Source organism: Crassostrea angulata, chromosome 8 (assembly GCF_025612915.1).
Source record: "Crassostrea angulata isolate pt1a10 chromosome 8, ASM2561291v2, whole genome shotgun sequence".
In the NCBI taxonomy this organism is placed as follows: Eukaryota; Metazoa; Mollusca; class Bivalvia; order Ostreida; family Ostreidae; genus Magallana; species Magallana angulata.
In genome coordinates, this window is record NC_069118.1 from 46,177,628 (window position 1) to 46,195,848 (window position 18,221).

Consider the following 18,221-nt stretch of genomic DNA (forward strand, 5'->3'; position numbering starts at 1 on the left):
AAGTGATCAACAAAATTATTTTAGTGTTCGTTTTAGTGAAGACGGTGTCGTAATAACTCGAATGACAAATCAATACGTACCGATTTATCGAGATTATTGATAAGATCCATAACGATATCCCCGACATACTGAAGATCACAAATCCAGAATAGGGACACAATACATCAGTTCTATCACATGACAAAATGTACGATGCAATGCTAAGGGGTCCACAGATAGAGTACATCAACAAATTGCTGATAAATAAGACGAAAACAAAGGTAAACGTCTTGTTATTGAGTAGTCTGCCGTAGACTATTGAGACAATGGCTAGGATATTTATAAAAGTGCCTACAAACGCAATAGAAACATCGGCGACGAGGCGATAGTAAAATTCCATTTCTCAAAGATAAAATGATTGCACACTTTTTAAAAAATGTGACTGTTTTTTCTACCTTTTGTAAATATATCCGCAGCCTTTAAGAATGATTGTAGTGTTACTTGTACATTCATTTATTTCGACATATCAATGCAGTTAAAAAGAGTACTCCCTTTTGATCAATTCATATTTTTGTTCATATCAGATTTAACATTTGCATATTGTATTTTCTGTAAAGACGGATTTGTTTGAGGTGTAGAAATTGAAATGTATTCTATCTTGAAGATTTTGTCCTGTGCTTTCACAAAAATATAATTCATGTGCTAAAAATACTTTAAGGATTTTCATTGTAATCCCCAGTCCATAATTAATTAATCATATATTCTTTAAAAAAAAAGTCAATAAATTCTTCCGGCAACTATTCATTTGTTAAAATTATTTCCGATATGGCAACCACAATTGTCCGCCTCTTACGCTTAACATTGTTCCGATATATATATATATATATATATATATATATATATATATATATATATATATATATATATATATATATATATATTTGTAAAATTGTATTACAAGTATTTAACATTGTGTAAATTCAAAATATATATTTTTGCCCCTTGACCCAAGGGGTCTCAGAAACCAATATTTGCTATTTTTAAAGTAGCGATTTTTTCTCTTTTCTATTGCATATCACCTCGAAGCTATTTCATACGTTTCCTGATTTTCTATACAGGAAAAGGGAAGTTAATGTCCAACAAATCCAAATGCATAATTAATCAAGAATGCTTAAATTATAAAACAAATATTTATTTAAATAACACTTCAGTTCGATAGATCAGGAAACTGTTTGTAATGGCGATGTATTGCAAAGCAGTGTATTTATGTAATATGCTATCATTTTTCTTGGTTATTAGTTTATCAGGACATTCCGACACAAGCCAAGAGTGTGAAGGGTAGGTAATATTTGGTTGTATGCCGTATAAAGCATACAGAGGAGTGAAGGAAAACACCTATTTATTATAAGATTGTTTTTGGAATATAATTTGTAAATATTTATTATCAATGACAAGGACACGTACAGAATACGCAATAGAGCGTGTAATCTTGTATTTAAATTGCTTGAACATTTTCGTAATTAAAAAAGCCGGGGGATTTTCGACTGCAATAAATGAATAGCCATTTAAGTAGTACATTGTAATCACGAGAAGGCCAACATGTACATGCAATTTGCTTAAAGGAGATGTTTTGATTCGTTTTGAAGACCTCGATACCTATGATGAACAAAAAAACTGTAAATGAGTTCAATACATTGTAATGAATGTCTATATTGCTAATACATGAATTCAAATTACTTTTCTTTAAAAAACAAAATAATTTTATCATTTAAATGTTTTTTTCCATGGTATTTTCTTTTGATGAATCTTAACATAGTAAATTGAGCATATGTTTTTGCATTAGTAGATACAACAAAGGGTGCTGTGTTGGTTTCTATTGGAATCCGAACAACGAAGCTTGTGAACGTAAGTCATTATAAACAATAATGACATGAGTTTATACATGTTTTATCATTTATGATAATGGAAAAAGAAAATTTAAGAGGGGTTATGGTTCTAATCAATTTAGGTTATACTGATATCCTTTAGAAGAAGCTAATTAAAAGCTCTGTTTGTATTTAAATTTAAGTTGATGTGTATTTTTTAATTTTGGTTTTAATAAACAATTTGTTGAATCTATAAAATTGACATCTTAAGATTCAAGTTAGATCTAATGGATACTTTACAACAAAAGCATCATTTGAAAAAGAGATTGGAAATTAAATTATTTCATCTTGATTAAGTATGTAGGCCAGGATACTTTGGGTTGAATTGCACAGTCAAATGTCCATATCCTACATATGGACACAGATGTCAGGGGTACTGTGACTGTAGCAATGACACGTGTGATATATCCACAGGCTGCATAACCCCAACTACAGGTATTTGGTGATTAAAAACTGCTTTTTACTTTTAAATTACAGAAAAGATTATTTTAAGTTTTTCGATCTCATCGAATCAGCTTAATTAAGAAATTTTTTTAATGAGATTTATGATTTGAGTCTGACTTTTATCACCGCTGCAACCCGAGTTCGATGCCCGTGATCGACAGTGCTTCCACCTGTATATCGTCCGCTTCGACACGTGTGGTTTCTCCGTTCCCTCCGGCTTCCTCCTACCTCAACGACTTTTTTGCGCTAAAGCCCGTACCAACGAAAATATTGATATAAGTCGTAGAACTTTTTTTTATCAATCGTTGTAAAATAAATAAAGTTCAGTTCAGTTTAATAAAGTAAAATAAAAACATTTATTATCATTCTTCATAATACATGTACATGTAAATTACACAATCGAGTAACATAAGTTATTATACAATATATTACGTTGATAATAGAACTATGCGTAAACAACATTGATTTACAAGATGAGCACACATTTGATTATCCAATATTCACCATGCAGATTTGGAAATTATGTTCATTTCCAGGGACTTATTGTATGTAGAGAAACATCTTAAACATGGAAATAGGGATGTTATATCGGGCATTTAAAGAGACCGTACGGCGCATCTTCTACTCATAAATGTATACACTGTCAGAAAATTACAAAGTTCTCCGTGAAATAAATCTTATTATTTCATTAAAATTAATAATTACGTATAACCTATCACATATTAACATCGCAACGTGTTATGGGGTTAAGCCTTCTATACTTTTACGCATGCGTATTTAGTGCAAGTAAAACACATGCAGGGCTCGCAGAGATTCTTCTGGACATGTTTGTTGATAAAAATATATCTTTTCTACTTCTCCCAGGTAAAAATTGTTCAAAGTTTTTAAATTAACCATTATTATTATTTTCTAAGCATGTATTTTTTCGTGTCATGGGAGTTGTTACAATTTTTGCAAATGAGGCCCTATGAGGGGTTATTCAACATATTTATGTCTGTTCATTATAAAATGAACCGAAATTGGTAAACCCTTTATTAATTCTCGAGTAAGGGAGGAGGTGTTCCGTTTAGAGAGTCCCTTTAACCTGATGACCATGATTACTGTAGTTGGACGAAGGTCTTGCAGTTTTCAGCATGTGTCAATTACTGTCAATCAAAGTCCACGTGGTACAAATAAACGATGTAAGATTATTCCGGTTTGAACAACCCTTAAATTTCTGGAAGCTCATAATTACGTTAATTAGGCATGTGAAAGGGATTTTAATGTATTTCAACTATTACAATCAACGTTATTTCTTATTTCCTAACAAAACAATAGGTAAATCCGACGTTATTAACACATATGTTTTCAGCTGTACTGTCTCTTTAAATTCATGAGTTATACCTAGTATATGCGTATTAAATTTAATATTTGTATAAAAAGGTTTATTCTTGGGTGAAGAGGAGCATCGAAATTCACACCAAAACTGAACATGAATTTAACGAGGCCGGGTCTAATTTGTTCTGCCGTAGATTTTTGGATGAAACCTTTTACATGAATTTCTACTGATATAATTATTGTTTTAAGATTAAAAAATAAGACATTTACCACACCGTTTGTTTAGGGGGTCATCTCAAAGTTTGTTCATCTTTAACATAGGACCCTATGGGATTTTGCTTGAAATGTATCAATTTTCCATATTTTTTACATTTTTTCAAAACTTCTGCCCTAGGGATTTCTTTTTCTGTTCTACATATTAAAGTTATTGCTAAAAACCATCAAATTGTCAAAGAAAAAAAACCTTTTACCTCCTGGTTTGTTCAAGGGGTCTTATCAAAGTTGATTTTTGTATGCCCAATTTCCCAGATTCGTCAGATAATGGCTATTTTTTATTTGACAAACGCGGAAAAGGTGATCTTCTTAGTATTATTAAAACATTCAGACATATTTAAGATATAAAAAAATACATAACATCACATATTAAGGGTCATATATATAAAATACATGGTTACTGTCTTGAAATATATGAATTAAGCTATATTTAGGCGTGACAGAGGGCTATGCTTCCTGAACCCTCTTCACGTTTTCGACCCGAGCCCAAATATAGCTTATACTTCGAAATATTTATGTTTATTCCACAATATAAAATTATTTTTACGCATCAAACGAGATGTTTTCAACAATTTTCGCTGAATATCTGCAGTTGAAACTATCACGCCATGGCGTCAACAAAGCATAAAAGATGACGTCACAATACAAATGAAACGCTGCGCGAAAGCGTGCGTACTCGTTCTGTACTCGGCCTCGTTAAATGAATACATAACGTAGTTAAATTTTGAATAATGCCGCCGCGCATGACTAAATATTTCTTTTTCACGTCTACATTTTCAAATGCTTCCTACGTAAGTTTAACAATACATAAAAAAGTAAACAGGAAAAAAAACAACAACACATGTACACACCAAAATCAGCTTTGAAAATTTTTTATATTAAGTCTATTAAGTATATAAGATACATGTATGATCAATCAACAATTTAGATAATACTGCATAAACTCACAAACCTGACAAAGAAAATCAGTTTTGTTTTTATTTTTTTACACACCTAAATGTCAAGAATCATAAATGCATATAATCATTGAAATCAATAAATAAGAATTAAAAAATGATATTATTCTCTGCCGTTTTAACGTCGTTTGGTTCTGAACTGTGTCTGATGCAAATCTGTATTCAGGAATGTAATAGAAAATAATCATATGTGTGATATATATAAAACATTAAAATAACCTAAAAGTAAACGAGTATTATGACATTACATGTAGCTATATGTAAACAACCATTTAAAAAAAATAGACTGTGGTTTCATCAATATTCGTTGAATACCAATTTTTGTGGATTTCGTTGTTAAGTTGCTCCACGAAATTAAATGGTCATTGAAGTGCACTTTCTATTAACATTTTGTATTGATAAAGTCATTGGCAACGAATTTACATATCCTTGAAACTGTGATTTTTACTATATCCACGAAAATTGATACCCTTGAATATGAATGAAACCACAGTAAGTGTTTAATAATTATGGGACCCGCTTACATATTTTAACAAGAGAACTTCTTATTTGTCTGTTCATTAGCGTGTATGTTAAGGTATTCGTTGTGTAAGAAAAACCCGCGAGATAAAGCGACAAAAAGTGGACCCAAAGGCTGAACTTTTCATGGCCCGGGTCTAGAAGAACTGTGATAATAAATGGAATATTCATTAATATAAAAACCGATATCATTACCAGAATGGTCCGCATCAACTGTTTTTGTTGTTTGATTCTTTCTGTAATTTCAAGTTGTGTTCCTCCAGCGATGCGATTGTTGCTAGTTCTTACTTTGTTGAGAATGGCAAGATAACAAAATGAAATGGGCACAACGGTTATCATTGCTGTGGAGACAAGTCCGTAGGTTCGGAACCCATTGTCTGTTACAAAAGGGGTACATAGACACATGTCTTCATCAAAGACAAAATTTCCCCATGCTCGTGTTAGAGGAAGCGCACACAAGGTAGGGGAGTAAAGCCAAATGACCGCCAAAATAATCCGAGTGTTTCTGATCGTAAAAATGGAATCATAATGACTTGGATGAACAATCAGCACATACCGATTAATGGAAATCATCGATAGACTCCATAATGTTATTCCAGATATACTGAAAATTAAAAATCCAGAATAGGGACACAAAATATCATCTTGAGCACAGGAAAAAATGGCGGATACGATGCTCAGAGGAGAATTAATGGAGCTCACTAACAAATTGCTGACGAATAAGTTCAACACAAAGGTAAAATGTTTGTTTTTGTGAAGTCCAGCAATTATCACTGCAGCCATGGCAATGATATTAATAAGAGTTCCAACGATAGCATGGAATGCACTAGAAGCGAGATGGAAGTCAAACTCCATGATTATTAATTTTTTTCTTTTAAATAATGTTGCCTTAACCCTGTTTCAAACTACATAAAATTTTTAAAATTTATAACAAGTAATATAACAATGCATATAGAATTATTGTTATTTAAATTTGATAACGTTTCTCACATTTTTGCAAGCAAAGAAGAATACAGATGTTTCTCTCACAAGTATAGCTTTTCATGCTAATGGACAATGTCTACTTTGAAGAAAAAACTTTTGAATTTTCGATACAAATGCAACAAAGCATGATAGTATTTTCTCCAAGACCAAGAACAAATCGTTAATATTGATCTAAATCTTAAAAAAAAACTCTGTGTTGTTAATTAAAAAATGTCGAGATAAAAGGATTTAAAAGAAAAATTAAGAGATTGGTCAATATTTCTTTCATCGTATGAAGGCGTTATTTCGCACCATAGGTTGCAATAAGAGGTGTTTTTACTTTGTCCAAGACCTTTGAAACATGCAGATTTGTTTTGTGTTTAGTAACAACTAACAAGATTGATTTCTTTTTTAAGATATAAATTATCTGAACGCTGAATTTGATGATGTTGGCTAGGGATAAGCCAGTAAAGGTGACCATCTTACTTTTATAAATATAAATTTGCAGAGATACTTTTCCTCCTATTGCACACAAAAATTCAATACTTTCTGCACTAGGAGGTGTTCTTCTATAGGATGGTTGACCAGGGACCAGCCGAGATCCGCGTGATGATTTCAATGAGAGGGTATGAGAACATGGTTTTTAAAAAGAAGAGTAAAAAATACATAAAAAATGTGTGAGAGACTTTAGTTAATTTTTTGTCTGGCTTGGGGGCCTGGTTTGTCGTGACCATATGAAGACTGGATCGTTTTCCTGTGGATGAAAGGATATGTATTAAGATTTTGGAAAATGCTCAAATGTGAAATTTTTCTTTACTTACATGTGATAACAGTCTACAGCTAAACTAATCATATAAAAAAGTAAAGCAGACCTGAGTGGTAATTTTTTGACAACCCAAACCTCCTAAATGACAAATCTTCAACATATCGAAATAAATGCTAGACTTTTAACTTTTTGACTCTTTTTCCTAGACTGCGTTGCACGAACGACAGTTGAATTATTTCTTATTTAAAACCGTAACTAACTGTTATTTTTAATGTTTAGTTCAGTATTTAATGCACATAGGTAACATGAGTTAAATCTGTAATTTAAATTTGATAATAAATTAAGCTTTAACAGCTTGTTACCTTTAGTTAATTTTAACGTCAGGTTAATAGCTAGTTAGATTTAGATAACGTTCTCGCAACCGAGTCCTGAATATTTCTTATTGATAAGTGATAACTAAGGATGGCGATCTCTTACCGGTAAACAGATTACTTTGGAACCATTAAAATTCGTGGGAGTCAATTTTCATGGATTGCCGAAATTTTATATTTTCGAGTGGACGTAATTTTGTGTATTCTCTTATATCTACATTTTAATTTGAAATAAAATCATTTTGAATATCAAGAATTTTGTAAGATTTATCCAGTTCACCTAGATATGTATTCAGTATCATTTTGACATAATAAAACACGGTGGTCAGTATTGTCAAATTTTAGATATATGGCTTCAAAGGTAAAATTCTCGCAAAATGTGGACTAAAAAATTCAGACATTTTCTATTTATTTCCATGATTTTAAGTTAAACGTCTATCACTCTCTCAAGGTTTAGTTTTGTACAAGTCATACAGGACCTATAAAACATGTCACAAACATATTAATGTTAAACGTGTGAATAAGGAATAAAATATAATAAAAAGAAAAGCATATAGAAAATTAATAAAATTGCTTGTTTCTGTCATTTTCGACTAAAAAAAACCTTCGGCACGAGAAAATAGTACGGGTCCCCCAAAAACTTGTTTTTTTTTCTTGAATTCACGTAGTATTACTTAAGTTTATGAATGTTGTGTAATTTTGAAATGGTGATCTTTTTGTGGGGTTTAAGTCAATAAAATCATATTCCTTTAAAATATATTTAACATCTGCGCAATGAAATCAAAATGTGAGGAGTGAGATACCTTTAAATTAACTCTCAAAAATAATATATATTTATCGCAATTTCAACATGAGATTTTATATCTTTTGAGACTATCAAATTAAATTAGAGACTTTGAATTAAGTCCTCGGGGCTGAGCTCTTTTGTGAAAAATGGTCTGGTCAGTAGGTGTTAATTTTGATAATACTGTGGAATCATGAATTTTCGTTGGGGCCAATTTTCGTGGATTGCTGAAATTTTATAGGTTCGTGGGGACGTAATTTCGTGTATTTTCTTATACATGTACCTACAAAATGAAATATGAATTTATAGCCCCTAATATATAATTCGTGGATGATGTTAATTCCTGGATGATAGGTACCCACGAAATCCACGAAAATTGAGCCACCACGAAATCTAATGATTCCACAGTAGTTAGAATTACCATTAATGTTTGTGCCGGTCAATGTATTAATTTTTACTTTTTCCCTTTAACACGACATTAATTCATAACATAGAAAGTGCAATTGTCTAAAGTGGGTACATACATATATTACAATCCGAAAGGATAGTTACTCATTTTAAAAGGAGATTATTAGCTTGCCTCGGGCAGACTTTGTTTTGATCGCGTCAAACTGACTGTACTGCGAAATTGCAACGTGTGAGCTATAAAATTATTTGATGACTGTTTACTTGTTGTTTAAAATTTCTTTTTGAATAATAACACAAATGATAACTTTTAAATTGTATTTTGATTTACAAAACAGAATAGTCTTATCATGCTTTCTGTGTCATTTGTATATTTATTCAAAATATCAATAATATGTCAAATAATCTGCGTATATTGATTCGATGAACCATATAATCAGTCGGTACGAATTGCGAGTAACCAGTTAATTAGTCGAAACGAATTGCGAGTAACCTATTCTGCAATCCAATTCAATCCCTTATGTTAAAAAAGATGGAGAAAATACGTCATAAAATATCGTTGTGAGAAAACATTTTAAAGTTGTTTGGCATCAATTATAATAAGCTACACCAAACATATAAAAAGGTTTTTTGGGTTTTGTTTTTGTTTTTTTTTTTTTGGGGGGGGGGGTTAATTGAGAGTATCTCAATGTGAAAGGAAGAGGAAATTGACGTTGTATTAGATATACATTATGGGTATTTGTTCATACTATGATATTTATCATTCTGTCAAAAACCGGATACGCAATAAATGATAACCTAGATGTCCTCCATTTGACCGGTACATGTATATGTTAACCAGCGTTTAAACACAATTCGTTCACACGTGTTCCTTGATCCTTAAAGATAAGGTAACAAGTATTTACTGATTTTTTAAAAAAAAGAAATCGTTTTTTTTAAATTTAAGATGCAAAAAGAGAAAACAAACAAAAAAAAAAAATTACAAAAAAAGGTTTTCTTTTAAGAGAACAATTTATTTTTAAAAAATCTTATAACCGATTATTCTATAAAAAGAAATTCGGATTTTTATCAAAAGGTCAGGGTTTCTAGGTGCATTATATAAACACTCTTGTGTTTGATAGTCTATTAAGCACATAATTTGGAAATATGTAAATATATTTGGAAACATTTAGAATGGCAGAATTATAGTAGATTAAAATTTCATTTTTTTCCTTTTTTTTTTTTATAATTGTTCTCATTAATAACATTATTATTTTTGAAATATGAAAAAAAAATCATGTTAGTAAGTAAACAAATATTATTAAAAGCCCATAGACTTTATGGCTACTAATGAAAAAAATATATCTGTATTATCGAGAGAATGTCTGATAATATCATGATGATGTAAGAATAAAATGAATCAATTTATTGACTTTATTAAAGCACTTCCCTGTCTAATGACTACTCTAATTGCGAACAACTATTAAGGTGGTCAACAAATTACAAATGAAATGTATCTTTTATAATATGTTATAATTACACTGATATTTTACATGTATAATCTATTACTAAGTAAAGTTAAATTTTAAAAGATCTTAGCTTTAAAATTTAAATATTTTTCTATATCTTTATACAAAACTTTTTTTCTAAATGAGATTATATAGGTTTAAATGGTCAACCCTCTTAATTCAAACCTTGGTACTCCAAAATCACACGAATAAATACATCCATTAATTTTCAACCTGAATTATACCATTATGCAGTAATGTGGGTTTTTTTTCTCTATTTTTCAATTCTGCAACAATTCGATTACATTTTGTTATAGCAGGATTGTTCTGTAAACTTCAGGATCATTTCCTTAACAAATATCCATACCAATGCATGAACATTTTTATTTGTTTAAACAACCTTAAGCTTCTATTTTGATTGGTTAGTCGTTAATAATATCTACATATATTTTTGTTAAACATATAAATTGTTCCAAACTTCCTACATTTTCAAGACATGAAAAGATACTTCTTCGAACGTTATGTTCAGTTGAAGGAAACCAGTCTGGGTTTCTTCATAACTAATTTGTATAGCCCATTATTTAAAATGGATTATTTTGCCATTCTACTTTATTGCAATTTGTTATTTAATGCTTCGATCGTCATATGCGTGCACTGTAACATAAATCACATATAGTAGCATAGTTCTTTAGTTTGTAGGAAGCTCATTCGCGCAGTAAAAACCATACAGAAAAATGGAGTTTCTGCTCAAGAAGAACTTGGCAGTCTGTCTAATTGTGTCCATTGTGATGTCCCAGTCTTTGACCCCCACTGTCGCACTGACGACCAACAACCGTATCTTGCTGAGTAGTGTATTGGTAGGCTCAGCTCTAGCGGCCTCGATTTGTAAGTTGGATTTATTTTTAGACGGAGGTTCTGTGCGCCTCCTCTATTACTACCATTCAGCTTCCATCTGACGTCGATAATGATCTTGGTAGATTTGGCGGACACCATCTGGCGGCAAAATTGGCAATATTCGTTTAGAATTTATATTTCAATATCATTATTATTGAAATAAGTAACTTATTTACATTTACAAAACATACAATATATAGAATTATACATATGAATTATGAAATTAATAAAAATCATTTCTCTCTTAAATTTTGGTTCATACCTAAAATTCCCAATAAGTATGAATATTCATGAGTTTAATACAATCAATATTCATTTGATAATATTTGGGGTACACAAGCAATGGTGTTGAATCGTACAGTGGTTATGACTTTTTAGACTTATGTTGTGAATGTCTTGCCCGTAACATCAAGTAATGGGGATTCCTCAAGCATCATCTAACGGTGGACAAAATATTGAATATTTATGAGATTCAATTATCATGGAGTGTTTCTTTGTCTCTATTGTATTACGCTCGCATATTATCAATTATCAATCTCCCGCGGAGACGTATCTTTCTAAGCAGCTACACACCCAATCTATTAATTCTTAACATGCTTACTTAACAAACACATCAATTTTTGTAATTATCTTTGAAGCTTGAATAATTAAAATCAAAATTACCCCAAGTACTATCAACGGTGATCGTAGTATGGCATGTCTTCGTTTACTTTACTTTTTACGATTACTTCCATTTTAACTATAATCAGTTACATGTTTTGGCATGCATACTAAATCTTCTATAAGAACATCGAAGGCTTTTCAAACATCCTGATTTTACTTTTTAGCATAAGAAAAACAACAAAGTCAGTGATTCACTTGACAAGTGATTAGGGAGAGTACCGAGTTTACGTGGGTGAAGCGTGACTAATTCTGTCTAGACAGCGATGTCAATAAACTTCAAAGTGAATTGGGAAATCAGCATGTTTATACAATCTAACAGTCATATAAATATAAAATAATTAAATCAAAAATGAATGAAGTAAATTATATTTACATCCATTAAGTATGATTCCCACTATTTCTTACGGAAATTGATTGTAATTCATAGCTGTGTAAAAGCGGACAGAACTGAAATCTACACGCCCCGTTTTTCGATTGGTCGAAACCTTGCTGGACGAACCTTTATCAAGATGTTAAAAATAATCCTAAAACTAAATGATATTTTGATGACACCTGTAGATTCCCATTTTTTCTTTCACTAGATATATAGTTCACACCTGTATTTTGTCTTCATCTCTTTTGATCCTTTTTAAAGTCAAATCTGTCAAACTTTGTGGTCTTTTCACCCTCTTTCAGAAAGCCAAGCTAAAATGTTTACAATAAATGCGCATGCGCTGTTGATCAAAAGGCTGACCTAGCAATATTTACTGTATGGACCGCCTTAAATGATTACTTTGAAATATATATAGAGAATTTTTAAATTTTATTTTAATATAACGTCTCTTAAATATAAATATTTTATCTTCATTGTTTTTGGAAACGCTTGAAAGTATATTTGATTACTCCCTACAATCGAATCATACGATCTGAAAAGAAAAAGAACGACAACACTACGAAATTGAGATCATATTACCTAACATTAGGGGTTTTGAAGCAGGGATGAAGATGAAAAAGTTCTCTGTTCAAGAAATTGTATTTATTATGTCAGCATAATTTTTAGTACATATTGTAAATCATAACTGGTAAATTATGTTTCCGTTATGTCAAACATTTGTTTTTGTGTTTTCCATATACATGTAAGAACACGATTATGTAAAATTCTCAAGGTATTTACAATCCTGTATAATTTTGTATTTTAAAGTCTTTATACTCCAAACCTTCTTTAAATTTAAGTTTAAAAAATATCTCTTTTATCAGTGAATTACCTCTAAAATGATGCCTATCAGTACTTTTAGTACCCTGATTATGAATTGCAATAGAACTCTTGATCGCCGTTATACCTTTATTAATCATAAAACGTTAACAAATGACATGTTGTCGATCATCTCACTGTACCTGACTGACCTTATACAATGCTTCTATATTTAGCTGGGGGACACGTCTTCAGTCCTACAGAGTATGCCGCCTTGACAACTGCTGTCCTTTTTCTGACTATTCCTAGACCACAAGCAGCCCAGAAAGGTAGTCCATGTAGAGTTACATTCGAAAACAGATTATTATTCCTTATTATAATAATTCTATATAACGCGTTATCTGATTGGTTCTAGACAACCACGTGCCAGGTCAATAAAACTTCCCTGTCATCGACATATTCTTTATCATATTCCACCCTTTCGGAAGCCATGCTAATTTTCATTTTATACGTATTTAAATTTCCGAGTATCAACATACGATGTAATCAAATGGTTGATTCTAAAATGTTATCGATTATAACCTCTATTATCATAGTTAAAGTCGTTTTATATCAAAAAACTAATTTATAAAGAAACCAGTTAACATTCAGTACTTTTTTTACAAGAGTTAAAAAACGAATAGAACGCAATTTATTCCAAAGTATCACCTGTCGTTCGGTAAAATAAACAATGTATTGCATGAACGTTTAGGAGGTATGAAAATTTATTTCCCCCCAAAAATCATATTTCACTTGGGCGTTGCCCTAGGGAAATTTGATTTTCCTTGGGGAATGAATCTTCATTTCTCCCTAACCTTCATGAAATAAATGTATAATATACCCCTCTCAACCATTATTTTGACATTACAACGAAAATTTAGACTATAAAAAATCATATGGGTGAAACTGCGTCCAAGAGTTATATAGTCAACTGTGTTTTAAGTGTGATCATCAAATGTACTAATAAATGCGCCAGTCCTTTCAGCTGTTACTCTTTTGTTTATTAAGAACCTTAAATCTATATGAATTTTGAACTTCAGTGCGGAGCTAATAATAAAAAGCACACTTTCAACGCATGAAATTATGTTGAAAATTCTTTGCGTTTTAACGAAAAGATCTTGACTAAATGTGTTTCATTTTAATAAACAGGCAGTAAAACCCCATGGTATTTTAAAATTAGAGATTTTTATAGAAGAGTTTTTTGTATGATATCGTCATTGGCTGTACTATAAATGTTTTGACTTCTTTAAGCATTTATATTAATATATGTTGTAATACATTTCAGGAAATTTTAATTTTGCAAATGATTCTTATCTGACCTTTCGGTGTGTATAAAAATTATCCCAGTATAAATATAGAAATTGTATAGACATTACATTCTAAATTTTTATCCATTTGAAAATATGATAAATCATTGCGAATCATTTTTCACCTTTGTTAAATGGGGTTCGTAAAAATAAAAATGAATCCAAATTTTTCTTGGTCACAAATTAATGTACACAGTTTGCATTTTACTTAACTAACCACTATGCTTTTAATTGGTTTCAAAGGATACTGCACATCGCCTGGATATTCGGTTCATCCCCTGTTTGGGTGCTTTAGCCTTGTGCAGAGTACAAACCCTGTAACAATCGCCGTTGCAAGACAAGAGTGTGCGAATGAAGGCGGACAGTTGCTGTTGGTAAAGTCAGAAGAAGAGAGAAAGGAGCTTATCAAGCTACTTCCTTGTAAGCTTTATTTATGTTTTTCATGCTACACAAACTCACCGAAACTAGGATAAAAACTAAATCAGCACCCATGTTAAGATAATCTGTCATTTATTAAAAAAAATCATAAATAATGAAAATAACTATATAACATGATAGTTGATCAGACTCCAAGCTAACCTCAAATCACAAAAGTGACCAACTATTATCATTATTATTATTATTAGGGTCCTCCATTTCACACAGAAGTGCTTATTGTTTTTGTTAGGTTTCTTTTTCTCTATATTTCACTATTATTATTTTTTTTTCTAAACATTTTTCTTAAAACTCAAATATCTCATATATGTTACAACGGTTTTTATGAAATTTTCAAGAATAATACAAAAATCAAGGTCTTTTATCTCGTACATTATTGTTGATGACGTCACTTCCGGTCGGCCATTATGTTCGTTTTCCTTTTTTAAAAAGTGATTTTGTCCTGAGCAGGTCGTCTGTCACTTCCGATTGTCAGCGGTAGTGATTCAAATTTTTTTGTATAAACGTTTTGTAGACATTTTTGTACTGAATACAAAACTTAAAACCGTTTTAAGATAAGACAACGCACTGCAGGGATATTGCAGTTTAAAATGACTTTTTCCGGAAATCTTAATTTTGCAATGTAGGTCCAAAAAAATAGTTTAAAAGGAAGACAAGAACGTGCCTAGTTATTATTATTATTATTATTATTATTATTATTATTATTATTATTATTATTATTATTTTTATTATTATTACTTTTTAAGCATTTATATTACGGGGAGAGTTTGTATCGCGCGAATTTTCTTATTAGATAAGTTGAGTGTTTGGAATCCAGATAACTTTGTTCATGTCATGAAAAATGTAAACAAGGAAGAAAAAAAACTTGCCTTGAACAGGTCGGGTACACTATCTTATATGGATACCATTATTTAATACGTGATTATATTTGCGTCAACCATATTCTCCCATCCAGTGGAAGAGTCGCAAAGCAGAACAGCCTTCTACGTGTTAACGCTTTAACAGACACACGTGGTTTTAACCTCTTTTATACACAATATTAAATTACTTGCAGGAAAAATGTACAACTTGATTTTTACTTTATAAGGTAAAGAAAGGAAAGATTACGTACTACAGACTTTGTTTCATGCTCACATCAATTGCTACTTCGAAAATAAATCAGTATCAAAAGAATGGCAATCATACGCATACAAGTACAAACATATTTTGATAAGAAAAGAACTGGATAATTGTTTTTTGGTTACTTAATCATTGTACACCAGAAATAAATGCAGGTAATTGTACATTTTTAACACGTATATCGCCCCGTTAATAGTAATGCACAAATATACAAATACAGAAGAATAAGTTATTAATTAAGTGTGGTGGTAGCATGTAGTATTTTGTACGGTATGCATTCTGATGAGTGTTCCTGAAGAAACTTCAATGCGAATTCTACTAAATAAATTTTGTCCTAAACCTAAGGTATCACATGAAAAATGTACTCGATTACTTCTAATTGAATAGGACGTACCTCTCGTTTTACCTTAATTTGACGATGTGATATTTAAATATGATGATATACGACCTCATAGGCAGTGTTTTAAGGTAAGCATAGAAATAAATGATCAGACATAATTTCCAAAATCTTTTTAAAATAAATTCTAAAATATAATTGAAAATGAGTTTCCAGAGGACAATTTAAAAAAGTTAATATTTTCAATACGCTTTGTATACACTGAAACTTGTTGTAATCCACAATGCCTTGCAAATCATTTATCTGATTTGTCTGTTGATGAAAGAAAAGAGGTAGCTAATTTAGTTTTCAAATTTATGCCGACGTCACAAAATCTAGTTGCCTTGACCTGTTGAAGTAGCATCGTTAGCAGACTCTATTTTTTAAAATTGTATAGTTTCGACTAATCTGTATTGTTATCTATGAAGATAAATTCATTTTATGTTATTTTCTGTTCAATATAGAAAAGCTAAGAGTTGAATATGATTCATAACGATAAATACACATATTATATAAATAGTGCCAGTTTGGGAGGGTAACAGTTGAAATTCATACCCCGAGAAAACCATTTTCAACCGACGCGAAGCGAAGGTTGATAATTGTTTTCGAGGGGTGTCAAATTCAACTGTTACTCTCACAAAGAAACACTATTTATTTTATTATACTGAATGTCTTAATTTAACAGATAATTATATTGCCTTTTATTAGAAATGACGTGAATTGTACGGCGAACCCTACGCGCATAACGTACGCGCAAGTAATTATTCGTTGTGTAACCCGTTGCCAAGTGTGTTGCTAACGCTAACTAAAGAATTATAAAACGGATATTCAACTGCGTCTAAACCAATTGGATTTTAACATGAAAGTATAATAATATAAAATGGTACACTATAATGTGTAAACATGTTTTAAGATTAACAATATTCTGAACATAATGTAATCATTTTGGGATTTAGCAAACAAGGAAGCTTTCATACAAGGTTCTAAGGATGGAGACAATTGGGTAACGGACGCTGGAAGCCCCCTGCCTTACGTACCTACTTCCGGTATTGTCGACGGAACCAATCCCCAGGCAGCAGGGATAGTCCTTATGAAGGGTGGGATTTTTGCTGCAAAAACGGGTCAATACACAAACAATTTTTATTTTTGTCAAATCTAAGCTTTTGGTGAAAGAAAGAAATATCATTGTGCTAACTTCTTTTGCCAATTTGGCTTTTATAAAACTACCTTTGAAACTTTAAGTGTCAATGCGATGTTTTTCTTTTCCTGGAGATAATTTTTGTATGAGTTATTCATTACAAATGCTTTAAGATACATAAACAGTGCAATTTTTGGGTATGTTTGTTTGGATCTTATTAATATTTTATTTAAGGACGTTGTTTACTCAGGGTTTGAGTTCTCAAATCCGGATTGTTAAAAAGTTCAATTTAATGAGTAAAATTTGTTTTAAATACCAAACGTATTTATGAAATGAACTATCATTGACATAACAATCGATATTTTTACTAAATTATGGAATTAGGCTCTGACAAAGTTTGACTTTTAGCAAAGCAGAGGAAATTCGGATTAAATTTTTCAGATTTTGTTTTCCACTGAAATATTTTTGATACTACTATAATATTTGAAGTTAAGATTTTATTTGTTAGTGAACATAATTTTGCATATTTTCTGTTGGTTTTATCTTGCTTTTTCGTTTAGATAATCGTATGGCACACACTACAAAAATATTGAAAGTGCTTAAAAATGATAAAAGACACCATATCTCAAAATGTTGATCATTGACCTCGTATAAATTTTATGCCAGGAGAGAAAGGTAATTATACTTAGTTTAATACTGTAAATGTTTTAGCATTATCATCATTCAGTTTTTTATTATATTGAATCAAAAATGGATAGTAATTTGAAAACTAATAGAGGAAATTCGGACTAGAATACCCTAAAAAAATTGTGAATGAAAACTCAATTCTTTTTATCTATTTAATGTCACTACCATTCATAAACTGTATTTCATTTGTCAAAGAATTAAGC

The 18,221-nt window shown here is 30.9% G+C and overlaps 1 protein-coding gene across 1 annotated transcript; it reads left to right on the forward strand.

Annotated features, from left to right (window-relative positions):
* The first annotated feature begins 9,467 nt into the window (after positions 1-9,467).
* LOC128158041 (uncharacterized) lies at positions 9,468-17,453 on the forward strand. Its single transcript, XM_052820714.1, has 5 exons — positions 9,468-9,592; positions 10,882-11,074; positions 13,154-13,246; positions 14,507-14,683; positions 17,150-17,453. The coding sequence occupies exons 2-5, from the start codon at positions 10,924-10,926 to the stop codon at positions 17,350-17,352; spliced, it is 624 nt and encodes a 207-aa protein (XP_052676674.1). The 5' UTR covers positions 9,468-9,592; positions 10,882-10,923; the 3' UTR covers positions 17,353-17,453.
* Positions 17,454-18,221: the final 768 nt, after the last annotated feature.